The following is a 20,962-nucleotide window of genomic DNA, read 5'->3' on the forward strand; positions in this document are numbered from 1 at the left end:
TGACTCTTTATCCAGTTTTCCAGTCTGTGTCTTTTAATTGGACCATTTAGGCCATTTACATTTAAGGTTAATATTGTTATGTGTGAACTTGATCCTGCCATTATGATATTAACTGGTTATTTTTCTCGTTAGTTGATGCAGTTTCTTCCTAGTCTCGATGGTCTTTACATTTTGGCATGTTTTTGCAATGGCTGGTACCGGTTGTTCCTTTCCATGTTTAGTACTTCCTTCAGGGTCTCTTGTAAGGCAGGCCTGGTGGTGACAAAATCTCTCAGCATTTGCTTATCTGTAAAAGATTTTATTTCTCCTTCACTTATGAAACTTAGTTTGGCTGGATATGAAATTCTGGGTTTAAAATTCTTTTCTTTAAGAATGTTGAATATTGGCCCCCACTCTCTTCTGGCTTGTAGAGTTTCTGCCGAGAGATCTGCTGTTAGTCTGATGGGATTTTCTTTGTAGGTAACCCGACCTTTCTCTCCGGCTGCCCTTAAGATTTTTTCCTTCATTTCAACTTTGGTGAATCTGGCAATTATGTGTCTTGGAGTTGCTCTTCTCGAGGAGTATCTTTGTTGCATTCTCTGTATTTCCGAATTTGAATGTTGGCCTGCCCTACTAGGTTGGGGAAGTTCTCCTGGATGATATCCTGAAGAGTGTTTTCCAACTTGGTTCCACTTTCCCCCTCACTTTCAGGCACCCCAATCAGACGTAGATTTGGTCTTTTTACATAATCCCATACTTCTCGCAGGCTTTGTTTATTTCTTTTTCTTCTTTTTTCTTTAGATTTCTATTCTTGCTTCATTTCATTCATTTGATCCTCAATCGCTGATACCCTTTCTTCCAGTTGATTGAGTCGGTTACTGAAGCCTGTGCATTTGTCACGTATTTCTCGTGTCATGGTTTTCATCTCTGTCAGTTTGTTTATGGCCTTCTCTGCATTAATTATTCTAGTTATCAATTCTTCCACTCTTTTTTCAAGATTGTTAGTTTCTTTGCGCTGGGTACGTAATTCCTCCTTTAGCTCTGAGAAGTTTGATGGACTGAAGCCTTCTTCTCTCATCTCGTCAAAGTCATTCTCCATCCAGCTTTGATCCGTTGCTGGCGATGAGCTGCATTCCTCAGTTGAAAACGCAGAAATCACCTGTCTTCTGTGCTGCTCGCGCTGGGAGCTGGAGACTGGAGCTGTTCCTATTCGGCCATCTTCAAGTCCAAACTCTTTACCTGGTCTGAATCCCAATATAATTTGCAACACTTCTCTAATCTCATCTCCTTCCAGGTTTTCCTTTTATCTCTCCACTCCAATCACACTAGCCCAGGGCCCTTCTGCCAGCTGCTGCCTTTGCCTAGAAAGTTCTTTTTCCTGATCTTCACACAGCTGGCTCCTTCATGTCATTTACATCTCAGTTATATGTCACCTCCTCAGAAAGGCCTTCCATGATCACCTACTCTTACACATTGCCCTATTTTAATTATGCGTGACACTTATTACTAACAAATTAATGTGTGTGTTTTAACTTATCTGTTTCTTACCTGTCTGTTTATTCTTACTAGAATATAAGATCCTAGAGAGCAAAGGTCTTGTTTGCCTTGTTTATGATAAGGAAGAGTAACCAAAAGCGATTAGGTAGTCAATAAATATTAAAGAAGCAAAAAGATAAAACCCCTATAACTCACATAAGAAGAAAAGGCAATTTTATTATGCTAAGGAGTTGCTAATAAAGGGCTATCACCGTTGTGGCCCAGAAAAGAAGCCAGATTAGTAGGTGCCTGTGGAATACAGAAAACTATCAAATAAAAAACTGTAAGACAATCCTTTCATCGGCATGAAAGAATTTTCAAAGACTTTTACTGAAAATAGCAGAGACTTTTCAATCCAAACATACAGAATATACATTTCCCAGAATACAATTCTGAAATATTCAGGCAACTGGACCAGACTGATTACGGATGGATTGGAGAATGCCTTTTAAGTCTCCCCATGTTTGACCATAAATATTGATAGCCCCTTTTTGGTAGATAGTTCTGCCTCATGTTCCAGATTTAAAAAACCATTTAAAAGGAAGAAACCTATGTAGCTGCCTCTCTTTTAAAGAATGGAATATGTTATAAACATGTCCAGAAAAATATAATACTCAGGTATTTGAATCAGAACAGAGGCCATGATGAAAGTGATAATACAAACTGGATAAATGGGTGAAATAAAGCCCCCCAAACAGATGCACTTGAGATAGTCCCCAATCCCAGATTAGTATCCTTTACTTTAACATACAACATCAGAAGAGTGAGTACTTAGGTTTGACCTAGAAGCCATCATTTTGCAGGAGTACTTAAGAATTCTTCAGGCACAAAAAGGCTGTTGGAAAACAGACCAGATAATAACGGGGTTTCTATTGATGGAAGTGCTAATAAAACAACACAATTCTTTGCAACCAGAAGCTAAATGACTCATATCTCTTTCAAGAAAGGTCATATCACACAGAAATTGACTGTAAAGCAATACCTACAACCTAACTTTCAAAAGCTCTGAATTTTCTGATGTGAACAAAATAGTCTTAATTTACCCTCAACTAGATAACATGTTAAGGATGGGAATCTGTCTTTATCCACTTTTGTATCCTCATAGTTCTTAAATATCTAGTAGGCAAGCAGTAACAGTTTGCTTATTAAATAAGTCTCACCACCACCATCTTCTCTAACTTGGTTGTGCATGCAGTCATCTCTTCCTCTCTCCTCTCCATCTCTCCATCTGTCTGTCTCTCCATCTGTCTCTCCATCTGTCTCTCTCTCTCTCTCTCTCTCACATACACACACACACACACACACACACACACACACACACACATCTGGCCTCTCTGTTACAGCTCACCACTTATATTCTATCTTAAATCTGTGAAGGACTAGATCTGATAGTCTATAATACCTTAATCATCATCACTCCCTGATGGGAGGGAGTGAGATCAGCTTTCTCGTCTGTAAAATGGGGATAATAAAAGTGCCTGGAATTATACTGGAAAGGAGTAAAGCCAAATGATCAGACAGGCTGCTTCATTCTCCCACTCCAAACACGCAGAAAACTTAGCTGCAGTATGCAACGCAAGTGTCCTGAACACCCAACACTCACAGCAGCCACTGAAACCAAGAGAAGGGAATCCTGTGTGACAAAGGCATGGAGTTTGTCTTATTCTTTCAACTCCTTCCATTTTTAAGAACTGTTCAAATTTTTCTTAGAGACCTGACTCCTCTATTCACAATATGTTCCTTACTAAAGAAGCATAATATTAATACAACAACATTACTAATAAGTGTAACAGTTCACATTTATCAGCAGAATTGGTATTAGCCAGGCATGTGACAAAAGACTTCACTTACATCAACTCAATTAACTATCACAAACCTATGGGGAAGGCATTAGTATTACCTATGTTATAGATGAGTATCTTTCATCTCAAAGAAGTTAAATAATGTTCACATGGCCACAGAACTACAAATGTCAAATTTGGGACCAAGGGCTGCCCAGTATTCATCTTTAACTTGTTCATCCTTATCCCCAGCATTAAGTACAGTCCCTGACACTGGTCAAAGCTTTAAGCCTCAAATCTAGGCAACAACAATTGCTTAGAAGCAAGCAGTCTAAGAGCACAGACCAAAAAGCAGAAAAAGAGACATGGCTTCAATTCTCAGAATGGTCACTTATTAGTTCTGCAACCTTAGGCATATTTGTTAACCTCTCGGAGCCTAAGTTTTCTCATCTGTAAAACGACGATAATAAAAGTGTCTTCAATAGGACACTTAGTATCTTGAGTAATGCACAGTAAGACTACTTACAGGTCCACAATTTCTTAACCATAAATCTAAAGCTCAAAAAGCTCTGAAATCAGACCTTGTTCTTAAACTGGTTGTATTCATTTCTATTGCTACTATAACAAGTTCCCACGAACTCAGTGGCTTAAAACAATAAAAATTTTTTATCCTGCAAATGTGGGTCCCTGGACTAAAATCAAGGTGTCTACGGGCTGTGTTCCTTTCTGGAGACTCTAGAGAGGATTCATTTCATCACCTTTTCCATCTTTTAGAGGCTTCTGCTATTCTTTGGCTCAGGGCCCCCTTACATCTTCAAAGCCACCATTGGTGGACTGGGTCCCTCTCACATCGCATCACTCCAACCTCTGCTCCCATTGTCACATGTCCCTCTCTGACTCTCTTGCCTCATTCTTCCACATTTAAAAACCCTTGTGACTACATGGTATACATCTGGATAATCCAGGATAATTCTCCAACTTTAAAGTCAGCTGATTAACAACCTTAATTCCACCTGCTACCTTCATTCCCCCCATTTGCTATGTAAGGTAATTATTTACAGAGTCCAGGAATTAGGACATAGCTAGGAATTAGGGGAGCTATGATTTTGCCTGTCAAACTTGTGGCAAACTGATCTTGCCACAAAACCTAACTTGAACTGATATGACTATAGTCTTAATTTTCTTCACTAAATATGAATATTCATACATTTGATTTAGGATGCAGCACCAGACCCCATTGTGGTGCTGTGTAATATACAGTAGACCAACTGAATTACATTTCTAAAATCCAAAGAATTCTGAATTCTGAAATACCTGTGATCCCAAGGGTTTTAGATAAGAGACTATAAATTTATATTCTAATTATTATTATTAACATCATCTTCTTCTCTGAAAGGCAAGAGAAAATGGTCCATGGTTAACATGGTTGATAAATCATGTTCACAGAGCCAGTGCCCCCTTGAGCCTTGGAAGACCATGGTGGCCAGGCATGGTGGCTCACACCTATAATCTGAGCAATTTGGGAGGCCAAATTTGGCTGATCACTGGAGGCCAGGAGCTCAAGACCAGCCTGGCCATCATGGTGAAAACTCGTCTCTACTAAAAATACAAAAATTAGCCAGGCGTAATGGTGCATGCCTGTAATCCCAGCTTCTTGGAAGGCTGAGGCAGAAGAATCACTTGAACGCAGGAGACAGAGGTTGCAGTGAGCCGAGATCATGCCACTTCACTTCCTCCTGGGCATACAGCAAGACTCTGTCTAAAAAAAAGATCCTGCTATGGTTTGAATGTATATGTCCCTCAAAAATTCATATGTTGGAACTTAAACCTCAATGTGATAGTATTAAGAGGCGGACTTTTGGGATGTGATTAAGTTATGAGGTTACAGCCCTCATGGATGGGATTAGCAACTTCATAAAAGGGCTGGAGTAAATTTGCTAGGCCCTTTTGCCCTCTGTTCCTTTGCCACATGAGGATGCAGCAACAAGGCACCATCTTGCAAGCAGAGACTATGTCAATACCAGACATGGAACTTGCCTGTGCCTTGATCTTGGACTTCCCAGCCTCTAGAACTGTGAGAAACAAATTTCTATTGTTTATAAATTGCCCAGTCTTGGGTATTTTGTTATAGCATCATGAAGGGGTAAGACAGATCAGGAGTCAGACATTCCTCATGGCCAAACCTGATACCACTCCTTTCTTGCTGTGTACTCCTAACCTCTATCAGCCTCCCTGTCCTCATCACCCAGGGTTAGGGGTGAGGGTGTGAGTGTGTCCACAGAGTGGTCATGGGGATTAAATGAGATGAATCATACATAGCCCTTGGCACCCAACAATGGGATTGCTACTGCCAGTTATTTTGCTCCTCTACTTGGGTATTGCCTTCATGGCTGACACCCATGGCTTGCTTTCGGGAATGTGTGGCCTTCATCAAAAATGTGTTTATTTAGCGGGAAAAAAAAGGACTCTGAGATTTTTCATTTAATTTTGCCTATGTTTTCACCCTGCTCCATAACACAGCACTGATGATAATAAAAAGCTAACTCCTGGATCTAAGCTGCTAAGACCTTCACATGACTGGCAGCTTTGCTAACGTCGGTGTTCTGCAGAACAGGAAGTAACTCACCAGCCTACTATGTTCTCATGAGGCCAACCTTTGGGATTGTCCCACTGCCTCCACACTGCTTCTATTTTCACCAGACATCTCCTGATCCTAACTTGGTTTCTCAAGTAAACTTCTCCACTGCCACCAAGGGGAATGTCTTGTAGGAAGTTGCAGAATAAGAAGTCAAGGCCCGATGTGTGGATTTGAGAATCAGAAGCACTATTCCCTTTTTCCTTCCCTTTCTTCCCTCCTTCCCTCCATTTTTTTTCCTTCCTTTCTACTTCCTTCCCTCCTTTTATTTTCTTTCCTTCCTTCTTCCTTCCCTCCCTCCCTTCCTTCTGCAGTCAATCCACAAAGATTAACTGAACACCTACCAAGTACAAAGTACTATGCCAAAGGGCTGGCAATGCAGTCTTCAAGATAAGCCTGGGTCATGCTATGCAGAGTGAACAGATGATCCCACAAGTCACGAGTTTATTACAGTTAATTTTACAAACCATTAATTACAAATTGAGGTGAGAATTAGGAAGAAAAATTGCAAGGTGTTAAAAAACTGTTTAAGATAGTCAGGGGATTCTAGAAATGTGTCCATGACCTAGTAATATCTAATCAAGGACCTGCCTGAAGAGTGATAAAATTACCCAGCTAAAGAGATAGAAGCGTATTCCAGGGGAGACATGAATAGACATGTGAAGACCCTGAACATCAGAATGTCAGGAAACTGAAAGAAGACCAGAATTGCCAAAATATGGGGAGGAGAGGCGGTATGGATACATGACTGGTTAGTTGGTGGTAGGTAGGAAGAAAGGAAGGAAAGGTGGGAGAAAAGAAAGGGGGAAAGAAGGAAAGGAGGGAAATAATTAAATGGAACCAAATCAAATCTGAAGCAGAAGCTGGCAAGCTCCAGCAGGACCAAATCTGGTCCCAGTCTATTTTTGTATGGCCCCCAGCTAAGAATGGTCTTTGTATTTTTAAGTAGTTGAAAAAAATGAAAAAGAAGAATACTATTTTATGATATGTTAAAATTATATCAAATTCAATTTTCTGTATCCATAAATAAAGCTATATTGGAACACAGCCACCCACACATTTACATATTATCTATGGCTGCTTTCATGCTACAGTGGCAGAGTTGAGGAGTTGCAACAGAGACCTTACGGTCCACAAGCTTAAAATATTTACTATCTATACCTTTACAGAAAAAAAGTGTTTGCCAAACCCTGATTTAGTGAGATTGGCAGAGGCCAGATCATATAATCTTTTCGGTCACATTAAAGATTTACGATCTTATCCCAAGACCAGGGGAACCCAATAAATTGTTTGAACAGGAGAACAGCATGACCCAGTAGTGCCCAAACCTATCTGCACATTAGACTAGAAAGCTTAAAAAAATATGGATACATGAGTCCCACTTCCAGATATTATGAATTAATTAGTCTTGGTATGGCCAGGGCTTTGGAATTTTGAGGAGATTCCTAAGTGACTTTAATATGCAGATGAGCTTGGGAACCATGGATATAATCACATTTTTATGTTTTAAAGATCAGTCCAGCTCAGGGGTTCTCCCTCTGGCTGCACATTAGAATCATCTGGGGGATATTTTCAAATATACTGATGTGACACCCAGTCCCACCTGGCATCAATTAAATAAGAATCTCTAGGGGGTCTCCCCAAGCATTGGTATACAGTTGCCCAGGTGATTCTAACATGCAGCCAGGGTTGTGCACCCTGCATTAACAGGGGCCAAGTATGAAGACCCAGAGACCCCCGAGAGGCTAATGTGAGTGTCCAGCTGAAAGATGATAGGGACTGAAGTTGAGTTGTTCGGGGTAGGGGGCTGTGTAGGGACAATCAGAAAGACTTGGTGATCAGTAAGTGAGAGTGGAAGGCTGAGGTGGAAAATTTCAAAAACGATACTCAAATGTCTAGCAAAGCAACTGGGTGCAAACTGATGGTGCTTATTGGGATGGGAACCTTGGACGAGAAACAAGGTACGGAAGTTACAGCATTATTTCTGTTCTGATGTAGTGTTGAAAAGGAGGGTGCCTTCGGAGAGTTGGCCAGATTAAAGCTATAAGGGACTGCATGATAAAGAGCCTTGAATGCTATCCTAACAATATCCTCCTCATACAGCAGGCAATGGCTACAATGATGTAGTGAAAGACGTATGACCTTTGGATTCAGACACTGTTCCAGTCACATACAATGTGTGTGAGCTTCCTCAGCTTCTTCACCTATAAGTGTTCATATATGTCTTGTTCATCTTTGGCCAGCAGAGTCACTCAATGACAGACACTCAAAAAGCACCCTCACAAGGATATTGTAAAGATTCGATGAGATGCCATGTGTAAAGTGTCTAGAAATTTAAGTAGCACAAAAGGCATTCATAAAATGGTAGTGTTATCCCTGAAGGGTTTCCAAAGAAGCATGACCCAGTGACACCCTCACACTGAAGTTTTAGAAACTGTATGTGACCCCATACATGCATGGAGTGGTCACCTCCATGCATCTGGAGACTTCCTGGTGCCGCATATGATGCCTGGCCGCCAAGAAGACCACCGCCTGCCTGGGATGGCCGCCCTTGGTGCCCAGAAGCCATGAGCTTTCCCCCTAGACCCTTCACTCTGTGATCTTCTGCCCAAGAATTTTGTTTCCATGATACCTCACCCTCTGTTCCGATGCCACCCAAGAGGCTGTGGCTGACCAGCGCTTCAGACACATTGTTCTCTTTTGCCTGTTCTCAAAATTGAATCATATGCCAAGGTGGGGAAAAAAAAGCTTATATGAACATCTGTGCAAAGGATGGGCAAATGAGAGGAGAAATGGTTGAGTATCCCTGATCCAAAATGCTTGGGACCTTTTTCATATTTTTTATATTTTGAAATATGTGCATATACATAATAAAATATCTTGAGCATGGGACCTAAGTCTAAATACAAAATTCATTTATGTTTTATATTTACCTTGTACCCATAGCCTAATAGTAATTTTATTCAATATTTTAAATAATTTTGTGTGCCCATCACATGAGGTCAGGTGTGAAATTTTCTACTTGTGGCATCATGTCAGTACTCAAAGATTCTAATCTTGGAGCATTTTGGGTTTCAGACTTTCAGATCAGGGATGCCCAATCTGTACTAGGTTTAGCTGCTGAAATTAAGTTCAGCTGCATGTGATAAACAACACAATGGTATTAATTCATCAATTAGCAAGAAGTCAAGGTTCCAGCAATTCTGTGGAGTTGACAGTCCTCCATGATCCAGGCTACCATTCCAGTATACTGCTCTTCTTTACCAAGCATGGCCATTTTTGTCCATCTTGACTAAGATGGTCAGAGCTCTAGCCACCATCTTCATATTCCAGGCAAGAAGATGGAGGAAAGGACAGAAAACAGGAAGAGGACACACACCAATTTTCTTGAAGGCAGTCTCTGGGAAACTGAAACATAATACTTCTACTAACATCTCTCAAGCCCAAATTTAGTAACATGGCCACATCTAGCTATAAGGGAGGCTAAGAAATGCAGTCTTTATTCTGGGCAGCCATATCCCCAGGTCAAAGCAGGAATTCCCATAACTGAGGAGGAAGGGGAGGATGGAGATTGGGGTAGGCAACCAGCAGTATCTACTGCAAGGGGTGAAGGGTTATTGACGGGCTTCTCCTATGCTGTTCCCTCACTCAGAATGCCTTTCTGCTCCCTCTCTGTGAGTTCACTCAAAGACTCATTCACTGCCTCTGTGTTCTTGGCATCTGCTGCTCCTTTGACTGGAATGTTCCATGTCTCCACTTTTATTATTTTCCTTAAATATATTTATACACATAGATATAAATAAATACACAATATTTGAACGGGCTTTGAACACAAGTTCCATCCATACAAACTGTATGTCCTTGGCAAGTCACTTCTACCCCCTGAGCCTTAATTTCCTCCTACATCAAGTGGGGATACTCATGCCCACCTCACAGTGTTGTAGAGGGGATCAGTGGAGATTTCTGTATTTGGGAGTGGTCTGTAAGGAATAAAGCATTAAACATCTATTAGCTATTATCATTTCTACCCTGAAGCATTACTTCCTGTTAGTTAATGTAAGAGGAAAAAAAAAGTAGTTGGTGGCTAAGTGCTACTACACAAAAGAACAGGGCAGAAGACCCATTTCATCTCCTTCTCACTTTCCCATAGCAAAGCCAGAAGAGGATTCCATCAATTCTTAAAATGTATCTACAAGCAGAAAATTAATTTTAGAGATGAGCAAGGATAACTTCCTTTGAAGTGAAAGGAGATCTGGAGAAGCCAGAATGCACCCTGCCCTGCTGATTGAAGCAGAATTAAAGCCAAAAGCAGAACTCAGATCATCAGAGGGAATGAGTCATAGTACCTGGCGAGGAAGCAAGGCTTCAGCCAGACACCAATCAGAGCTAAATATTACAGCTCTTGCAAATAAGGCAGATGAGTTCCTGTAACCATGAACAACCCAAAGGTGGCCCCTGCCCTCATACACAAATCTAAAAATTAACGGTTGCTGACAGCATTAAAACAATAACTGTATCTGCTCAGATTAATCATATATCTGACTTAATCCAAATATACCTCACGAGATGTATCAAATACATACTTTTGCCCCTTTCATTATAATATGAAATACATATGCATGAAAGTGCCTAAAATATACATGGACACTTTAACAATAATTAAGCTAACCCTTTTGTAATTACCACTCCAGTCAAGAAAGAAAACACTATACCACCTTAGAAGCATGCCTCTCTGATCTCAGTTTTCTTCATCCCATCTAACCATCTAAAAGCAATCACTCTGTTTGTTCTTTCTTTTTTTTTTTTTTCTTTTTTTTTTTTCTCTTTTTTTAGACAGGGTTTGCTTTTGCTGCCCAGGCCAGAGTGCAATGACGCGATCTCGGCTCACTGCAACCTCAGCCTCCCAGATTCAAGCGATTCTCTTGCCTCCCGAGTAGCAGGGATTACAGGCATGTGCCACTATGCCCAGCTAATTTTGTATTTATAGTAGAGACAGGGTTTCTCCATGTTGGTCAGGCTGGTCTCTAACTCCCAACCTCAGGTGATCCACCCGCCTCAGCCTCCCAAAGTGCTGGGATTACAGGTGTGAGCCACTGTTCCTGGCCTCTTTGTTCTTATGAGATATATTTCCTTTCTTTTCCTTATAATATTACCACTTATGTACATCCCTAAAAATAGTTTTGTCTATTTAAAATTTTTATTTTAATTGAATCACATACGTATATACTTTATACTTTGCTGCTTCTGCTCAGCCTTACATTTGTAACCCCAAAATATTTATCAGTGAAATGATATGACATCTGAAATTTGATTTAAAATAATTGAATGAAGGAGGAGTTGCAAATTATATTTTTAATAAATTGACCATAAATTGATCACTGTTGAAAATGGATGACGGCTACATCAGACTTACAGTATACCTGACTTTAATATATGTTTCCAAATTTATATAACAAAAAATAGTTTAAATTACTTCATGAGATTCATTTGGTTGCTGTGTGTAGTTAGAATTTGTTCATTTTCATTGCTGTATAGCAATACTTCTCTAAGATCCCAAGACCAGAAGCATCAGAATCACTTGGGAATTTATGTGAAGTATAAATTCTTAGCCCCACCCCAGACTTTTGAAATCAGAAACTCTCACGGTAAGGTTTCTGATTTGGTAAGGTCTGGGGTGACGCCCAACAATTTGTGTTTTAATAAGTTCTCCAGGTAGTTCTGAGGCACATTCAAGTTTGATAAACACTCCTAAATGGCATTCTGTTGTATGACTATACCATAATTTATTTATTCATTCTACTATTGACACATGTGTGTATTATTTCAAGTTTTAAGGTTTCAAGTTTGTGAATACCATAAATATTCTTATAGAAGACTTTTGGTGGACAAGCGTCTTTCTGATATATACCTGGTGATAAAACAACAAGGTCTTAGGGTGTATGTATTTTTAACATTACATGATAACATTAAACTATTTGCAAAGTGGTTCACCAATTTACAGTCCCACTAGTAATGTATGTAAATTCCCTTTGCTCCATATCTTTCCCAACACTTGGTAGTTTTTTGACATTTTAATTGTTGTCAATCTAGAGGGTTAAACACTTAAACTTTCCAACTTAGAATTTTTTTAAAAAACACACATATTAGAGAACAGAACTTCAGACGTAAAATCAGTTTCACAAATATATTAGTTGGTGAGTTTTCATGGAGTAAACCCGATGCAGGAAAGAATCTGGTACAATAGAGAAACTGAGAAAGGTCAATGTGACTGGAATGTGGCAAACAAGACAGAATGCAGTTCAAGATGTTGAGGAGTGAGGCAGGGACAAACCAAGGACCTCCTACATGTGCTAAAGAGTGAATTTTATTCCAGGTGAAATGAAAAGAAAATGAAAAATTTTAAGCAGGAAATTTACATAATTATGTTTCTATATTAGCATACATTTAAAATATTTCAGGCACATATCCACTTCTAGCTACAATGGGTTGTTTGATACTTCAGACCAATGCTTCTGCTGAAAGTCACTTTAAAAGCTGGATAAAGCACAAATACACACACACACACACACACACACACACACACACACACACACCTGCATGCTATGATGCCCAAAAGCATCAAGCAGTTGTTGAGACAACCAGGACTTCAGGGAACAAAATCCTAAAGAAGACAGAAGCACAGGGAGGTGAGCCAATATTGTGCAGCTGCTCTTTCCCTTGGGCATTTGTCAAAATTGGGTGAAGGGTAAGGGGCTAAGGATCCAGGTAAAGAGCCTCAGCAGAGAGTTGCTAATAAGGGGCAAAAACACCAGAAGAGCATTTGGCAGTCTCTTGGAGATAGAGAGGCAAAAGTCAGAGGCCTAAAAGGTAAAGATGCCAGTGAAACCTAAGCCTAGCACCTGTTTGATATTTCCCTCAAAACATTTGCTGAATTCTGAGACTGCATAAGGCAGGAGGCTAAGAAGCCATGCTTGACAGTTTCACAGTTTTGAGGAAAGAACATTTAAAGTTCTGAACTAGCCAGCGGGAGAAGTCATTGGGCTGAAATCCTAAGAAGGCTACATCCTAGAAAGCCATCTGCCAGTGGCAGAGCTCTATCAGAACTAAAATACAGCCTATGTTCAGTTCAGTCCCTAACTGGATTAAAATAATTAATTGTCCAATATGCCTGCCTAGCATTTTCTCTGGAACAAAATAACATCATCTACAGCATCTACATTTTTCATGCAATATGATGAATATTCAATCAACATTTGCCAGGCTTGCCAAGACCAAACACCCAGAGAAAAACACAGATCACACAAAGAAACCACAAGTGACTCAGATATTGGAGTCAGGAAACAAAGAGTCAAACTATGATTAATATACTAAAAAATATAACAAGATGAAGAAATTAGATGAAAAGGTAGAGAATTTCACCAAAAAAATCAGCATCAATTTAAAAAGCTTAAATGGAATTTCTAGAATTATAAAATACCATTATGGAAATTAACTCAATAGATAAGGTTGAACAACAGATTAGACATAGTAAAAGAGACAATTAACAAATTGGAAGGCTGGTCAAAATTTTTTCAAAACTCAAGCACAGAGGTAAAACATAAAATGGAAAATATAGAAAAGAGTAAGAAATGTGTGTGACAGTAAAAAGGTCTACAATACATATATCTGAAGACATAGAAAAATAAAGAATGGAACCATAGTAGTGTCTGACAAGATAACAGCGAACTGATTAAAGATATTAATACACAAATTTTAAAAATCATTAGGAACCCCAAACAGGGTTAACAGTAAATAAACAACAAAAATCAATACAGCCAGACCTAGTGACATCAAAGAAAAACTGAAAACTGATAAAAATTAAAGACAAAGACAAAACCCTAAAAATAGTCAGGGGAAAAAAGACACATTACCTTCCATGGAGTCATAATAATGTTGGCTAATGGCTGATTTTTCAACAGAAATGATGGAAGTCAGAAAACAATGGAACAATGTTTTAAAGTTCTGGGGAAAAAAAACTAGAAATATAAAATTCCATACTCAGTGAAAATATCATTCAAAAATGAAGCTGAGGCCAAATGCATTGGTTCACACCTGTGATCCCAGCACTTTGGGAGGCCGAGGTGGGTGGATCACAAGGTCAGGAGACTGAGACCATCCTGGCTAACATGGTGAAACCCTGTCTCTACTAAAAATACAAAAAATTAGCAGGGCGTGGTGGCAGACACCCGTAGTCCCAGCTACTCGGGAGGCTGAGGCAGGAGAATGGCGTGAATCCAGGAGGCGGAGCTTGCAGTGAGCTGAGATCACGCCACTACACTCCAGCCTGGGCAACAGAGTGAGACTCCGTCTAAAAAAAAAAAAAAAAAGAAAAGAAAGAAGCTGAAATGAAGACACTTTCAGACAAGTAAGAATTGAAGATTTGTCACTAGCAAACCCTCAGTAATATGGTTTGGCTGTGTCCCCACCCAAATCTCACCTTGAATTGTAATAATCCCCACATGTCAAGGGCAAGGCCATATGGAGATAATTGAATCATGGGGGCGGTTTCACCCATACTGTTCTCCTGGTAGTGAATAAGTCTCACGAGATCTGATGGTTTTATAAATGGGAGTTCCTGTGCACAAGCTCTCTCTTGCCTGCCGCTATGTAAGACGTGTCTTGCTTCCCCTTCACCTTCCCCCATGATTGTGAGGCCTCTCCAGCCATGTGGAAGTGTGAGTTAAACCTCTTTCCTTTATAAATTATCCAGTCTCAGGTATGTCTTTATTAGCAGCATGAGAACAGACTAATACATTCAGTAAAAAAATAATGCTGGGCAGGGCATGATGGCTTACATCTGTAATCTCAGCACTTTGGGAGGCCAGGGTGGGAGAATTACTTGAGACCAGGAGTTCAAGACCAACCTGAGCAACATAGCGAGACTCTCTCTATGTTAAAAAAAAAAAAAAAGTTTTTTAATTTAAAAAATAATAATGCTAACAGGCATCTAATTTGGCAGAAAATGATCCCAGATGAAAAGGCAGTAACGCAGAACAAAATAAAGAACACTGGAAAAGATAAACACGTAAGCAAAGAAGAATGAATACTGACTGTTACAACAATAAAAATAATATCTAATGGGTTTTAATAACCTGTAGACCTAAAATGAATGCCAATAATAACATAAAAGGTGTGAGGCGATAGATAAAATTAAAATGTTCCAAAGTACCTTATTACCTAGGATTGTATTTCCCCAAAATAAATTTAAACATGTCCACAAATGACTCACACACAAATGAATGTTCAGAGCAGCACTATTAGAGATAGCCAGAAACTGGAAAAAACTCAAATGTCCATCTACTGTGAATGGATAAGCAAATTATGGTATATTTATACAATGGAATACTACTTACCAATAAAAATGAATGAACCACTGATAGGCTAAAAACTACAGATGACTCTCACAGACATTATGTTGAGAAAAAGAAGCCAGATTCAAAAGAGTACATACTATACAATTCCATTTATATGAAGTTCTAGCCAAGCAAAACCCCAATGTGTGATGCTAAAGTCAGGACAATAGTTCTCTTTGCAGGCAATAGAAACTAGAAAGGGAGAGGAGGGGACCTCTGGGAGGTTGCCAGTATTCTATTTCTTAATATAGTTGTTTACATGGATGTGGAAATTCATCAAGCTTCATACTTAGAATTGTGCACATACATATACTTTTCTATATGAATTTCAAAAGGTTTAACAAATATTTCAGTCATACAAAAAGTTATACAAAGGATAATAAGTCTATATTCACCACTGAGATTAAGAAACAAAACCTTACCAACGTAGGTGATATATATACTACTGATTATACCTCCACCCACGCCACCAGAGATAAACCACTGTCCTGAATTTGGTGTCAACCACTCCCCTGCACTATTTTATACTTTTACTCCTTCTGTAGAAGCTTCCCTAAATGATATGTAAAACTATTTTCCATGTGTTAAAACTATACATAAAAAGTAATTTGATTTCTTTTTTTTTTTTTTTTTTTTTAAGACAGTGCCTCACTCTATTGCCCAGGCTAGAGTGCAGTGGTGTAATCATGGCTCACTGCAGCCTCAACCTCCCAGGCCAAAGTGATCCTCCCACCTCAGCTTCCCAAGTAATTGAGATCACAAGCATTTGCCACCATGCCTGGCTCTTTTCTTTTCTTTCCTCTTCTTTCCTTTCTTTTCTTTTCTTCCTTTACTTTCCTTTCCTTTCTTTTCTTTTCTTTTTTCTTTTTTTTGTAGAGGTGGGAGTCTCCCTATGTTGCCCAGACTGGTCTTGAACTCCAGGGCTCCAGCAGTCCTCCAGCCTTGGCCTCCCACAGTGCTGGGATTACAGTTGTGAGCCACCACATCTGGCTGGTAATTTGATTTCTATTTTTAAAAGATCATTCTAAAATTAGCACAAGAGAATTTTCTTGGATGACAAGATATTGTATATCTTGATTAGAACATTGGTCACATAGGTATATATATATTTGTCAATATACGAATTGGATATTTAAGATCTGTGCATGTCATTATATGTAAATTATCTCACTTAAAAAAGTTTTCTAAATAGACCGTTCTTGCTTCTTCTCAGGGAATAGATCAGGGCTGGACAGAAGTGGAACCAAGAAAGTCAATTAGAATATTGCAGTAAACCTGATGAGCATCAAAGTCATCTATCTAAAGTGTAAGGAAGAAAAGATAACTTATGGATACAATTCTTTGAGCAGCTTAACTGTGAAGCAGGGCAGTAGCTGGAGGAAGAAGTGAGGCCAGAGGCCAAAAAAGGGTTTTAAAAGATACAAAACAGAACTTAACACTGTAGAAAGGAAAAGCTGAAGAAAGACCATCAATGAGCTGGGCATGGTGGCTCACGCCTGTAATCCCAGCACTTTGGGAGGCCGAGGTGGGCAGATCAGTTGATGTCAGGAGTTTGCCAACATGGCAAAACCCCGTGTCTACTAAAATACAAAAATTAGCCAGGCATGGTGGCATGCACCTGTAATCGCAGGTACTTGTGGGGGCTGAGGCACAAGAATCACCTGAACCCAGGAGCCAGAGGTTGCAGTGAGCCGGGATTGTACCACTGCACTCCAGCCTGGGTAACGGAGTGAGATTCTGTCCCCTCCACACCCCCACACCCCCTAAAACAAACAGAACAACAACAACACAAAAGACCATCCATGAAGAAACAACGAACAAAGTCCTTGAGAAGGTGGGGAGACAGAATATAATGTCCAAGTAGTTTGGTATTTGCTGGCTCACAATGTCTTTTTGCTTTTTAACTGAAAGGAAGTTAAAAGAAGGGTACATATGCAGGACAGATTGTTTGGTGGTGAAAAGATAAAAGTTCTCATCTGATGGCTGCTACTTTTTCAATGAATACAAGTCATTTTCTGAAAAAGACAGAGGATGGGAGCTCTGAAGCCTGTGAAAAACAGTATGGCATTACATTAGAAAAGCATCCCAGTGTGATGGGGAGTGGTTAAGAAAAATGAAAGGTTCCATTTTAGACAGGTTAAATGCCCAACAGATATCCAAACTCTCAAAGTACAGTATGAACATGAAAGCAACAATACTGTAATTAATCTTTGATTATGCTGCACAAAGCACAGTGTATCCTATATTAGGTACTCAAGAGGGAATGAACAAGGGAATGAATGAAGATAATTTTTTTTACATATTTTCACAGCACATTTAATATCATCTGTCATATTCTACAACGGAATTGCAGAAAATATTCTTTTCAGAAATAATATATTTTCCTTTTTTCTCATTTTTAGTTCTCAGTGTTCTTGGAAGAAAATCAGTCTGTGTCTTCCAATTTTATCAATTCTTCATTTTCTCTGAAGACATGATATGCTGGTCTTCTAAAATAACTTTTAAGCAGAATTCACCAATGGGGCAATTCTCACAGGTAAAAGGAGAATCTATATGCCTATGTGAACACAATTTGTGACAATCATGAGAATATAGTTAACACTAAAATTTTAAGCTCTTGCAAAGAAGGATTAATCTCTTCTCTGTATCCAGGACATGCCTGCCGATGCTAAATCACACATGCATGCTGAGTGAAGAATGCCTTTAGCTCATGTATAGGGATCACAAGATGATCTCAGCCAAACCTCAACGTAGCCCAGAAAAAGAGAAACACTGGCTGTCTTAGGAGACAAATTAGCACAAGGTACTATTTATGTATCATTTATCAACTGTGAAATTTTAAAAAATGGTTATAAATACAGTACTTGCAGCATAAACCGTTATTTGTTTTATTACACTAAGTTCCATTTAAAAGGACTCCATTCATGCAGGATGCTCTGTTTTGGTTGGCTGAGCAGTCAGATTTCTGTGCTTATAATTCATGTATATACTTGCTATGTGTATTGAGTGTACTCTCTTAATTCCAGTTGCCACAGCCAGACTGTAAATGCATATGTTTTTGTCATTCTTAACTACTGTAATTCAGAACTTCAGCTGCCAAATTTGGTGCTAATATTCTCACATATGCAGTTCATGCTCTGCTCTTAAATAATTCCTTGTTTGCTGTCAGCACCTTCTACCATGATATATAAAATGGGAGAATCAATTTAAAGAAAAATAACCTAAATTGTTAACTAAATGGAGCTGCAATGTATTTTTCTTCTTGAAAATATTCCCTTTCCTATTATTTCCTTTATTTAGTAATTATAAACCCTGGTCAAGCAAAAAATATATATAGCAGAACATTTTAAGTACCAGCAAACCACAAACAGCTGTGTTTTCAAGAAGAAAAAAAGGAAAATCTCAGTTTCATGCTAGACCATTTTTTGAGGCACTGTCATTTTAAGTGTGGAGGCATCAATTATTTCCCCTAGGCTGAAAGGTCTACACATATAAAGGTTCTATAGATCCACTAAGAAAATAAGCAACCATTTCTGTGTATCATTAAACACAACAGGATACTAGTCCTGAAACACCGGCAGAATTCTGAGTGTGAACATTAAGGTTTCATACATCAGTTTCAAGTGAAATAGTTGTTTTAGGCCAAAGACGTTTGAGACCATACTTCAGGTTGTCAACTGCATAATATTTCAAGGGTCAAAAACTAGCTCCATTTCAAAAGCCTGTAACCTTACAGTCTGAAGAAACCCTGTGGGTCTCCTAGTTCAATATGACACTCAAGGCAGGAATTTTTCCCCTAGCATCCCTGACAGATGGTCAGCCTCTGTTGCAATTACTCTAGTGGGGGAGTTCTCAACAGAAGGTTCCCAAGGGCTATGATGAAAGGCCAGAACCAGCCATTCAGACCTGGAGTAAGGCTCCAGTCAGTAAGCTCGCAAGATACAGACAGCATTACCAAACATTAAAACCAGACTTCCACAAGCAAGAATGCGATTCTGAATTGACCATCATAAGGATGCAATGTCTAAGACACGCAGACCCCAATTCTAGAACCATCAAAGGTCCTTTCACTGGCCTAGGGAGTAGCTCTCACAACTGGGGAAGCAAGGTGGCTTTTCTCCGACTTTTTTTTTTTTAAATGACTCTTTAAGGCTCACAGCAAGGCTTGATCAAGTCAGGGAGCATCAAATCCCTTCCTTCCAAAAATCAAGGCAAGGGACCCCCTGGCGGAAATGCTAAAGCTTAAAATACTCTTAACTTTGGTCTTAAATTCGTCACTACAGTAAACCAGAACATTTCGGGTTTTTCTTTTAAAGATGTACATAGGCTATGCTATAAGTGAAGTTTGGATGGTGTAGGGTAGATGGGGGGTGGGGGGCGAGCCGTGTTTTCAGCGCAGCCCTTCATCCCGCCTTGAAGTCTGGCTTCATTCTCCCTGGAAATCCAGGCGAGCGCGCGGGGCTGAGCTGCCTGCCGGTCCCCAGCCGGAGCCTGGGACGGGGCGGTCCGGCCCTTACCTGTCAATGCTGATCACGCACAGGGTCATGATCGAGGCCGTGCAGCACATGACGTCCATGGCGATGAAGACGTTACAGAAAAAGTGGCCAAAGATCCACTTGCCCCCGATGAGGTCGGTGACGCTGACGAAGGGCATGACCGCCACGGCCACTGAGAGGTCGGCCAGCGCCAGGGACACGATCAGGTAGTTGGAGGGCTGGCGGAGCTTCTTGACGAAGCACACGGAGATCACCACTAGGCAGTTGCCCGCGATCGTCAGCAGCGTGATGAGCGTCAGGATGGAGCCGATCACAACTTTCTCGGCTCTGCCGTAGTTGATCTGTTCCCCACAGCCGGAGGCATTGTCCGGGGGCGCGTCCCAGGTGGGCGCGGGGCTGGCTGTCACCTCGCTCAGCAGGTGCGGCGCCCAGGAGCCCGCGACCGGGTCGGCGCCACCGTCGGGGCTCAGGTCGGGCAGCCCGCGCCCCACCTCTGGCAGAAGGAAAGAGCGGAGGTGCCCGTAGAGGTCTGGGCGGCCGCTGCTGTTAACGTCCATCATCGCGCCGCCGTGTGCCGCTGCCCATGGAGCCGGCGCCCCCGCCACGCGCTCCGGCTGCCGGCCCCGGGGCTTCACCTCACCGGTTCCGCTCCGCCCGGCCCAGCCATGGGGCCCGCGCCGACCGCTGGGGGGCGCCCCGCTCGGTCTCGGAGCCCCGCACTACCCGGACCCCCGGCCGCTGCGGATAACGCGGGAGCGCGGCTTCACTGGGACTCCCTGCGGGAGGCACCTCGGCCCCCGACGGACGCCCGGGACACGCGAAGTCGAGGGAGCTCGGGCCGGGCTCCGCCGGCAGCTCCACAGCTCGCAGCAGCCGCTCGGCTGGGCCGAGAGCGCCCGGGCGGCAGCGGCAGTGGCAGAAGTTGCGGAGTGCGCCCCGCCCCTCGCGCCCGCCGCCGCCGCCGCCGCCGCTCCCCTGCGGCAGCCGCGCCGCGTCCCCGCCGCCGCCGCCTCCGGCCGCTGCCCGCGCCCTCGCGCTCCTGGGACGGGATACCCGGGCTGGGCAGGGACCGCCGCCTCTCCCGCGCCTCCCTACCGTGAGGGGGCGGCGCTGCACGCGCCTCCCGGGATCCCGGGATCCCAG

At 41.3% G+C, this 20,962-nt stretch overlaps 1 protein-coding gene across 3 annotated transcripts in view; it reads right to left on the bottom strand.

Annotated features, from left to right (window-relative positions):
- HTR7 (5-hydroxytryptamine receptor 7) overlaps positions 1-20,753 on the bottom strand; it is a 114,388-nt gene extending 93,635 nt beyond the window's left edge. For 2 of the 3 annotated variants that reach the window (XM_015147664.3, XM_015147665.3), the window contains exon 1: positions 19,841-20,753. In XM_015147664.3, the coding sequence (XP_015003150.1) occupies positions 19,841-20,379 (539 nt within the window). In that variant the 5' untranslated portion in view covers positions 20,380-20,753. The remainder of the gene's footprint in view (positions 1-19,840) is intronic. The other variant, XM_015147667.3, reaches the window with a different exon arrangement.
- Between the last annotated feature and the right edge of the window lie 209 nt (positions 20,754-20,962).

The sequence above is a fragment of the Macaca mulatta genome, chromosome 9 (genome assembly GCF_049350105.2).
Source record: "Macaca mulatta isolate MMU2019108-1 chromosome 9, T2T-MMU8v2.0, whole genome shotgun sequence".
Classification (NCBI taxonomy): Eukaryota; Metazoa; Chordata; class Mammalia; order Primates; family Cercopithecidae; genus Macaca; species Macaca mulatta.